Consider the following 10,650-nt stretch of genomic DNA (forward strand, 5'->3'; position numbering starts at 1 on the left):
CATATGCTAATGATAGATTAATTATGCTTAATAAATTTGTCTTGCAGTTTCCTGACGAGCTATGTAATTTGTTTTTTTATTACTTTGTAAAACCCCCTCCCGACATACTTCCGACATATTCGATGTGACACCAAAAAAATTTTCATCCCCAATCTAAACAGGCCCTAAAGAAAAAGTTCATAAGATGTCTATACGAGTATTTGTGTTAGAGTGAGGGACAAATGAGAGAGCAAAGATAAGAAAAAAATTACAAGCTCATCGAGGAGTGCCGGCGGTCGATTAAGAATATACACAATAACTTTATTTGACAGAAACAAACGACGCTAGTCATAAATATACTAAAAAAAATGGATTTTAGACTAAAATCGAACCGACGATTAATATGCAACCATGACCAAGATGAGCAGGGACAAGTACTATCTCATTGTTTAGTTCCAAAAATTTTTATAAACTGAGCACTGTAGCATTTTGTTTATATTTAATAAATATTATTCAATTATAGACTAACTAGTCTTAAAAGATTCGTCACGCAAATTACAATTAACTGTGTAATTAATTATTTTTTTATTTATATTTAATGTTTTATATGTAAACTAATTATTTTTTTATTTATATTTAATGTTTTATTTTGAAACAAGATTCGATGTGACGAAGAATTTTACAAATTTTATAAAATTTTTTGAAACCAAACAAGGACCTATGTTCGCAGTAGGAGAGAAGTCACTGTGCCATCTGATATCATTTTCGTTCAGCAAAAGATCTTGCTAGTTACTCCCAGGGCCCACCGTGCCATGGTTCCAGTACTGTACTACGTACATGCTGGAACGCGAGATCGAGATCACGGTACATGCTTATGTACTGTGCCAGGAGCCCAGGCTACAAGAAAATAGCCGTACAAGTACAACATCTGCTCCATGTAAACGGATAGCATCGAACGCAAACCTCGTGCCGGCCGATGCAAATAAACACATGTCACAAAGTTCAAACTCATGAGAACTTGACTCATGCAGGGAAAAGGCAACATCCTTTTTTACGGAACCTCATTAGCTGAACATACAGGGGTAATAAACTGTCTAACCAAGCACACCACCTCTACGGTTGAACTAGCACACTAGCTAGCAGCTTAGCCTAGCACGACAAAAGAGAAACGAGAGAAAGAGGAGCAAAATACACAGCTGGCTCCCCCATATCCAACGTATACGAGCCCCATGCTTCACGACTAGTAGAAAACACGCAACTCCGGAACGCTGCTGCTACTGCTACCTCGATGATCAGGCCATGCAAGCATCCTCCAAAAAGAACCATCGAGCATGCATGCTCCCTCCTTGTCACCGTCGACGTGCTCACCGGAGGACGCGGCTGCAGAGGCGCGACACGTCGGCCGGGCGGACGGGCTTCAGCAGGAAATCCTCGGCGCCTTCCTCCAGGCACCTGGCGAATCATATCATGCACACAAACATGTCAAGAAACATGCATCCAGCAGGAAATAAGCAGTACCGTATCTATAACGATGAATATATATAGGAATAGATTGGGTGTTTGGGCATGGGATATGTGTAGATATGCAAACAAACCTGTTGATCCTGGTCGGCACGTTCTCCGAGGACATGATCACCACAGGGATCTCCTTGAGCCTGGACGACTCCTGCAATGCATCCACGAATCTCATTATGCAGTCACACGAGTCCAGTGATTTGGCATCTGTATACTAGTGCTACACCAAGGCTGGAAGGAAGGTGAATGGTTTGTGTACCTTGACTTTCTTGAGGAGCTCGTATCCTGTCATCTCCGGCATCCAGTAGTCGGTGATGATCATGCTCACGTTGGGCTCCTGAAACCAAACGACACATAACATGAGTAATTGAGTACATTACATCAAACCAAACACACACAGACAGAATGAACAGAAAGACTAGTAAAAAAAGAAACGTACGGTGCCCAGCAGCTCCAGCGCCCTCTTCCCGCTGTCGACGGCGGTCACTGCATGCATGCAGAGAAGGAACGGAACGCGAATTTGGTTGAGGATAACAACAGCCAGCCAGCAGCTAATAGCCAAGCCACGGCATAGAGAGAAGGCACGATTTGCTCACCGCGGAAATGTGAGCTCCTGAGGATGCCGGCGATGACGGCGCGGTCGACGGAGCTGTCGTCCACCGCGAGGACGTGCGGCGCGCTCCCCTCGCCTCCGAGACTACCCGTGCGGCTCGCCATCGGCGTGTGGATGTCGTCGCTCCCCCGGCCCTCTGATCTGGTGCTGCGTTAGTTGTTGCTAGCTACGGAACGATAGAGTGGGCGGAGCTACGACGAACGCTGAACCTACCTAGTACCGGGACCTCAAATGGATCTCTGTGACGCGGTGCGGGGCGTGGGGTTATATATATAGAGGAGGGAGGCCAGGTGGAGTGGTAGATCACTCGTCACGCCCTCTGAGACGCGGGACGGTTGGGAGGCGGGCGGGCGGGCGGGCTACGGGGGGGCTATGCATGGCGAGAGACGGAGAGCAGCGGCGGTGCGGCGACCGAGAGATACCGCGCGCGGCAGCAGGGGAGGGAGGAGGAGGAGTAGCCGAGTAGGCAGGCAGGTTGGCTAGTGAATCTGGTGGATACGCAGCCCGCGCCGCGGCGCGGATCGGATACGGCCGGATCCCAGATTGTCCATATGCAATCCCAGGGGGCCAGCCAGAGCCGGGCCGGCGGCGTCCGGTACAGTGGATCCGGGGGACATGCATGAGCATGACATCCGTCACCGCCGGCCGAGCCATGCAAAAGCTGGCGCGACGCATGCACTAGGCACAGTATTATCGCATGCAAAATCTCTGACGCGATTGCGAAGCGGCCACCCCGAAACGAAGAGATCTTTTGTCGCTGGCTCGCCGCTGCCATGCCTCAGCGACTCAAGCGTCGCCACGCCCCGGCACCGTATCTTCAATGCGTTCCATCGCGCGCGGCAGTAGATCGATCACTGTGCGCCTGCCCCGTACACATAGTATAGGGGGCGTCACGTGAGGATACGTTGTACACACATGCCGTGATGCATGTATTGATGACTAGTACGTTAACTTCGCACAATCTCGGTAATCACGGTACTTGCTGTACGCTAGAATTACTACACTTTTAGAGGTACTCCTACTTACGTACGTAGTATTTATGCAGTGCATCTCGAGACACAATCTCGGTAATATCTTTTTTTGCGTCCTCCTGTCATTAACATTGGAGTGTACTACTCCGCAGCCGCTGTATATTTTCGTTCCAAACCGAGATGATACGGTACTGTGGGAGGTCCATTGTACAGCAGTGACGTACTTGATTGGATAATGGTGGATACTACTGCGTACGTGCGTGCATGCAGCTAGCTAGCATCAAGTCTCCACTAAATAAGACTAAGTACAACATTAACCGCACGAACACTTACCTTTACGCGCAGATGCAAGTACAGCTACAGCCGCTGACGGTACGGTACTTCCTCCAAACTTGTTTCCACACACGTTAATGAAGAGAACTCGTTCACTCAGTCGTACATTGATAGGCAAATCGTGATCTATCGTCACACGTTCCTAAGGAACTCAGTCAATTAAACCAACGAGATAAGCAGTGGTGACCACAAATGCAAATAGTCCACGGGAGCAAGGATAACACACTAGGCCTTGTTTAGTTCCCAAAAAATTTTGCAAAACTTTTCAGATTCCCCGTCACATCGAATCTTTAGACGTATGCATGGAGAATTAAATATAGATGAAAATAAAAACTAATTACACAGTTTGGTCGGAATTGACGAGTAGGTGGGTCATGGCCTGGGGATTTTGGGCCTCGGAAGGCTTTCTTCAGACTCGTTCTTTTGCGTCGGGGTCGGGCGAGACGTAATCTGACGCCTGACAGAGACCTCCATGCGACGCTTGGTCAGGGGGGTCGGGCACCGCGTCCCTTGGAAGGAACCGCCCTGTCATAACTTTTCAGGGCGCTCCTTTTGAGGCGCGGCGCGTGGGGACTCGAAACGGCTGTGCCGTCTCGCCCCTGTTTGGACGGGACGTTTCGCCTGCGAATTTAATGCGTGCGTGCGGCGGGCGCGGGAATCGGAGGGAGTTGGCGCTTCGAGTTTTTCACCTGAGTGGGCGACGGTTGCTCTCTTTCTCTCTCTCTCTCTCTTGGCCTTCCTCGCAGGGGCGTGGTCGTGGCTCGCCCCCTTCTATAAAAGCGGCTATTGGGGGCTTGATTTCTTTCCTCTCGCTCCTGCGCCACCAAGCCTTTGCCTCCTACTCTTCCTTGCGCCGCCGTGAGTGACGCTCTGCTCGATCACGCTGCCATCTATATGCATGCCATGGCCTTGTTTAGGCCTTGTTTAGGCCTTGTTTAGTTCACCTCAAAAAGCAAAAAGTTTTCAAGATTCCCCGTCACATCGAATCTTACGGCACATGCATGAAGCATTAAATATAAATGAAAACAAAAACTATTTACACAGTTTAACTGGAAATCGCGAGACGAATCTTTTGATTCTAGTTAGTCCATAATTGGATAATATTTGTCACAAACAAACGAAATTGCTACGGTACCGAAATCCGAAATCTTTTCGGAACTAAACAAGGCCTTAGTTCGCAAAAATTTTCAAGATTTCTCGTCACATCGAATCTTTGATCGCATGCATGAAACATTAAATATAGATGAAAATAAAAACTAATTGCACAGTTTATCTGTAATTTGTGAGATGAATCTTTTGAGCCTAGTTACTCCGTAATTGGACAATGCTTATCAAATAAAAACGAAAGTACTACAGTAGCCAAAAACCAAAGTTTTTGCGAACTAAACAAGGCCTTAATTCCAAAATTTTTGCAAAATATGAATAGTAGCACTTTCGTTTGTATTTGACAAATATTGTCTAATTATAGACTAACTAGGCTCAAAAGATTCGTCTCGTCAATTCCGACTAAACTGTGTAATTAGTTTTTATTTTAATCTATATTTAATACTCCATGCATACGTCTAAAGATTTGATGTGATGGAGAATCTGAAAAGTTTTGCAAAATTTTTAGAAAATAAACAAGGCCCATGTTCGGATGCGCTGCAGGCTGCGGTGCCTCTTCACAGCGCCACTGTCACTGTAGCAACATACTTTCCCGCCCGTACGTCCGGGACCGGGGCAGGCTCCAGGCTGCACGCCATTGACCTTGTTGCACCGATTTGGGAGACCCATTTATGGTTTGCTACCGCGCTGCGCTGTTGCCTGTTGCGCAGCGGAGTCACAAGTACTGTGAGCTCTGCAGCGCCTGGCTCTGCTGGCATGGGCGGATCTTGGAGCCGGCCGAGTTCCGAGGGAAATCTTCCGTGCCCTGCATCGCTCTCGCTTACATGACATCATGGCGTGTGAGCTTCGATTGACTGCTTTCTATGGATGCGGAAGCAGTGACAGCTCCGTCTCAAAATAAACCGTAGTATTATGCTGCCCTTGTTTAGTAATTTTTTGCAAAATAACAAGATAGTACTTTCTTTTGTATTTAACAAATATTGTCTAATTATAAATTAATTAGACCAAAAAGATTCGTCTCGTAAATTACAGACAAACAATGTAATTAATTATTTTTTAATATATATTTAATGCTTTATGCATGTGCCGCAAGATTCGATGTGAAGAGAAATCTAAAAAAATTTGTAATTTTTTTGAAACTAAATAAAGCCTAGATTATCTTATTGTTTCAAAAAAATGTTGTCTTTGTTTTAAATCAAACTAATTTAAATTCGATAAATTTTATAAAATTGTTAATACTTATGAGACTAAATTAACATCGCTAGATATTTATGAGAGCACTACCAAACACTCTAGAACAAGAAGCTGTAAAAGTAGTGCTGGAAAAGTTAGGCCTTGTTTAGTTCACCCCAAAATCCAAAAAGTTTTCAAGATTTCCCGTCACATCGAATCTTGTGGCACATGCATGAAGCATTAAATATAAATGAAAACAAAAACTAATTACACAGTTCGTCTGTAAATCAAGAGATGAATCTTTTGATTCTAGTTAGTTCACGATTGGACAATATTTGTCAAATAAAAACAAAAGTGTTACGGTAGCGAAATCCGAAATTTTTTCGAAACTAAACAAGGCCTTAGTTCCAAGATTACAGTAGAGGCATGTTTGAAATGCATGAATTTCACGGGAATGTGGCGTAGGAATTTTTTTAATTTCATATAAAAATGTATGAACACGAAAAAAATTCTCTTGTTCCAAACATGCAGTCGTGGGTTCGCTTGGTGATGGACCTTGAAAAAACTAACATATTCGCTTGAGCTTATTGTTTTTTCCTCACAATAAATTAGTAAATAATATTTTCAGCCAAGCGAACATGACAAGTTGAGAGCGGTTTAGGCTTTGTTTAGTTCACCCAAAAACCAAAAACTTTTCAAGATTTCCCGTCACATCATAAAAATAAAAACTAATTGCACAGTTTACCTGTAAACCGCGAGATGAATCTTTTAAGCCTAGTCACTTTATGATTGGACAATGTTTGTCAAATAAAAACGAAATTGATATAGTTCCAAAAACAAAAAAAATTGGAACTAAACAAGGCCTTAGTTCCTACATCGTGAACAACGGCTCTTGAATGTCTCTCATCTCCTTCGATCATCCCTGTTCGAGTGTGATATCGATTTTCTCACAGTTGTCTATTCCCACAGGTCACAGTTCGATTTGTGGAGCTGCTGCTCTGTCCTAGAGGTGAGGTGAGAGGATATGATGTCAGCGACGCCTGTGCATGGTTTGAGAGATTCGTTGCCGGGCAAAAGATTTTGACTCTGGTCAAAGATTCATTGGAGCGATTCAGCGGGCCACTAGGGCAGGCGGCCAGCGCTCATCAGGGTAAAACAATAAAAACATTGGCCATACCATAAAAGAACAAAAGAAAGGAAGAACGATGCTAGGTCTACACGTGCAGCGGCCAGCGGGGATCATAGGTTCAGGCCTTGTTTAGTCACCCAAAAAGCAAAAAGTTTTCAAGATTTCCCGTTACATCGAATCTTGCGGCACATGCATGAAGCATTAAATATAGAGGAAAGCAAAAACTAATTACACAGTTTAGCTGGAAATTGCGAGACGAATCTTTCGATCCTAGTTAGTCCATAATTAGATAATATTTGTTACAAACAAACGAAAGTGCTACGGTACCGAAATCCAAAATCATTTCGGAACTAAACAAGGCCTCACTGGTTTTCTAGTTCTAGGTAGTACTAGGCCTTGTTTACTTTCACACAAAACCTCAAAATTTTTCAAAATTTTTTATCACATCGAATCTTTAGATGCATATATGGAGTATTAAATATAGACGAAAATAAAACTAATTACATAGTTTGGTCGAAATTTATGAGACGAATCTTTTAAGCCTAGTTAGTCCATGGTTCGACAATAATTACCACAAACAAACGAAAGTGCTACAGTGTCGTGAAATTTTTTCCTTTGGACTAAACACGGCTTTACTATGAGCATCTTCAAGATTGTACTGGGTTATTTTGAAATCTGATTAACCCAAATAGCTAGCCTAAGGCTATATCTTTTTTGTCAAAAGGATGAAAGGCGCTTTGCCATTTTATAAAATATACGATCACTCATTTTCCACCTTTAAATATATCCAAATAGAGATATAGAGGCTCGATTCTATCTTCTACTCCATCCGTATCAAATTGTAATCCGTTTTAGTATTTTCTGATTCAAACTTGTCTAATTTTGATCAAGCTTATGAAATGAAAAGAATATAGTATAGTATTAAATAGATTTTGATCAAGCTTGTGAAATGAAAAGAACGATGAATCCTATATATTTAATGCTGTAGACCAGACTACCGGCGGAATACGTGGAATCCCTCCTCACCTTTGGTCGTGCAAACTGTTCACCAGACTATAATCTAGTGAATGATCAATTAATATTTCCGCAACTTTTCTTTTTCTGATTTATTACAACTTTCTATTTTTTTGAAAGTAACAGATTTATATTTTGTACGTATTGCTCTTTCCATTCTAAAATAAGTATCGTTCTCACTCTAGAGGAGTCAAATGATTTGAACTTTGACTAAATATATATATATAAACAATTAATATTTATAGTATATGATTAATTAGAATCATCGGATGAATCTATTTTTATAATAAACTGATTTAGAAATATAAAAGTAACTCATATTTTCTACAAGTCCAATAGTAATATTTTACAAGATATGACTTATTACCATTACTTCTAATCGATCATAATATTTTTAATATAATTTTTACATTAGTTTATAGACATCTTATGATGACAACTTATGTATGCAACATTTAAAACTCAACTTTTGTTTATTGTTATCACGGACAAGCCTATCCATAACAATTGCGACTTTACAAAATAAAACTTTATGGATAACTCATACGCATAAGTTTTTACTGTTTAGCGTCTTTCAAAAAAAAAGTTATACACGACTTATCTAGCACAATTTTCTAGACAAATTTCTCAATGTAAAAAAAAACTTGTTCATAGTATATAGAAAATATTGGGTCGATTAACATAAAAAACAAAAAATAAAATAAGGGACAAAATGAAAGGAGAAAATGAAGTAAGAAAATAAAATGCAAAGGATACACGGAAGAAATAAAAGAAGAAGTGAGAAAATTGCATGGACGTCTTTCCATGATCACTACTACGAACGAATCATCGCAAGTGAGAGAAATGGAGAAATTGAAGAAATTACCAAGCTACAGGAGAAACGGTAAATATAGACACGAAGATGATACTGCCATCTAGGTGGATTGCCGCATATGAAAATTAAGCAAGAGGAAGAAATGCCTATTTCTTTGGTAACAGAAAAATCGTTCGCTCTCAACGAACGTCTCCTGAAATTGGACTAGACCATGGTTTAACCAATCTCCTATTACAACTAAAAAAACAAAAGTAAGACCACCAGATGGTGCGACTTTTTTTGGGGTCACTTCTGCTCCCCTACCTGCGAAACAACCGTACGTATAGGAGGTGGAAGGGTGAAAATTGAAAAAAAAAAGAGAAAGGATTCCTGATGCAAATTTACAATAGAGAATAATATATAATTAAAGATGTGGAAGGGTGTAAAATGAAATAAGGAAAAATAAAGGATTCTTGATATCAAATTTCATCACCGTCGCCCTCGCCCGACGTTATTCTTGGGGTCGCTTCTGGCTCCGGACTCCTGCGACCCCGCGTCCCCTGCGCGTACCATGGCCGACAGGTGGGACCCCGCTTGCGCCTGCCCCTCCACCCCGAGCCCCCGACATCGCGACATCACGCATGCCGACCCTTCCTCTCCCTCCCTGACCTCGCACCCATGGCCGCCCCTATGTACCCTACACGGCTAGACCAGCCACATGGCTAGGGACTGCCCCAGCGGCAGCGGCGGTGGAGGAGGGAGGTTTGGCGTTGACGGCAATTGCTCCTGCTACAACTGCGGCGAGGTTGGCCACATTGCCTGTGACTGCCCCACATGAGGTAGGTCCTGATCCGGTCCCGTCCTACCAGATCAGATCGGATCGGATCGCTCGCTTCACCACCTGTTGGTCTGATGGCGCCTCCCCCCTTCTAGATCTCGCTGCCTAAGAACCTCTCATGGTGTCTCTCTCCGAGTATCACTTTAGTTTTGTGGAACCGGGTGCCCATGAGCACCCGTCGTCGCCTCCTCCCACCCTGCTGCAGAGGAGCGCGTCATGTCGTCCGTCTGTCCATCATTTTTAGATTCTTATCTTTCTTGGAACTGTTTGGTCAAGTAAGTTAAGTTATCATCATCGAGTGTGCTTGGTCTCATTGTTAGTTGTTGTTAAGGTTTTAAGAAGAATTGAGAAGTGAGATGGATTGGTCTTGTGTTGCAGAGGAGATGTCAAATCTGCCTCTTTTTTTGGTGGTTTGTTCTTCCAGACTGAGGAAGGAGAGATAATTATTATCCAACCTTAACCACTTCCATAAGTCTCAGCGAGTTGTCCGAGACCCATGAGATGCCAATGATCTGTAAGTATGCTTTTATCCTCATATTTAATACGAGCTTTATCTCATTTCATTTCTCTTTAGAAAAAGTGAGCACAAGAACCTGATTCAGTGGTTTACTTGGTTCCAGGTTAGTCAGCTACCTTGTCTATTTATCTTTCCTGCATTCCTATTTATTTATTTCATCTTTGAATGATTCATCAATGATTTATAAAACTATAATGAAGTAGCACCAGCAGTTCAGGCAAGGTGAGGACGGACAGGTGAAAGGTCCTTGTTTGGTTTTGGTAATTGAGTGACAACTTAGGTGGACTAATAGTGTTTATGTGAGATACACAGGAGATTAGTCCAAGGTGATGATGTGATGATGGAGGAGCTCATTACATATGAGACATGACATGGAGTCATGTGACCAAGGTGGAGAAGATCAAGATGAGGCTTGGCTTGATGGACCGGTTGCAAGAGTGAAGGGCAAGTCGGAGGCTTTGAAGCGAGGGACCGCGTGTGACGGTGAAGCTTGAGCAAGACTTGGCGCCGATGGACCGAGGCAACAGTGAAGAGCAAGTGAGGTCAAGATCGATGAACCAATACGGTCACGTGATGATATGAAGTGGATCATATCATTTGGTGATTGGTTGGTGCATGTGTTGCATCAACATTGGAGGAGATGGAATGGAATGCGCAAGGCAAAGGTATAA

At 42.9% G+C, this 10,650-nt stretch overlaps 1 protein-coding gene across 1 annotated transcript; it reads right to left on the bottom strand.

Moving 5' to 3' along the window:
- LOC8056021 (two-component response regulator ORR5) lies at positions 1,344-2,211 on the bottom strand. The gene is made up of 5 exons (XM_002448158.1): positions 2,091-2,211; positions 1,934-1,980; positions 1,754-1,831; positions 1,575-1,645; positions 1,344-1,431 (listed from the first exon to the last, which is right to left on the bottom strand). The coding sequence occupies exons 1-5, from the start codon at positions 2,209-2,211 to the stop codon at positions 1,344-1,346; spliced, it is 405 nt and encodes a 134-aa protein (XP_002448203.1).

Source organism: Sorghum bicolor, chromosome 6 (genome assembly GCF_000003195.3).
Source record: "Sorghum bicolor cultivar BTx623 chromosome 6, Sorghum_bicolor_NCBIv3, whole genome shotgun sequence".
NCBI lineage: Eukaryota > Viridiplantae > Streptophyta > Magnoliopsida > Poales > Poaceae > Sorghum > Sorghum bicolor.

Coding starts and splice junctions, on each gene's coding strand:
- LOC8056021 (XM_002448158.1), bottom strand. CDS start 2,211: ATGGCGAGCCGCACGGGTAGTCTCGGAGGCGAGGGGAGCGCGCCGCAC. Junction 1,646..1,753: donor AGCTCCTCAAGAAAGTCAAG/GTACACAAACCA, acceptor GATGCATTGCAG/GAGTCGTCCAGGCTCAAGGA. Junction 1,432..1,574: donor GTGCCGACCAGGATCAACAG/GTTTGTTTGCAT, acceptor ATGATTCGCCAG/GTGCCTGGAGGAAGGCGCCG.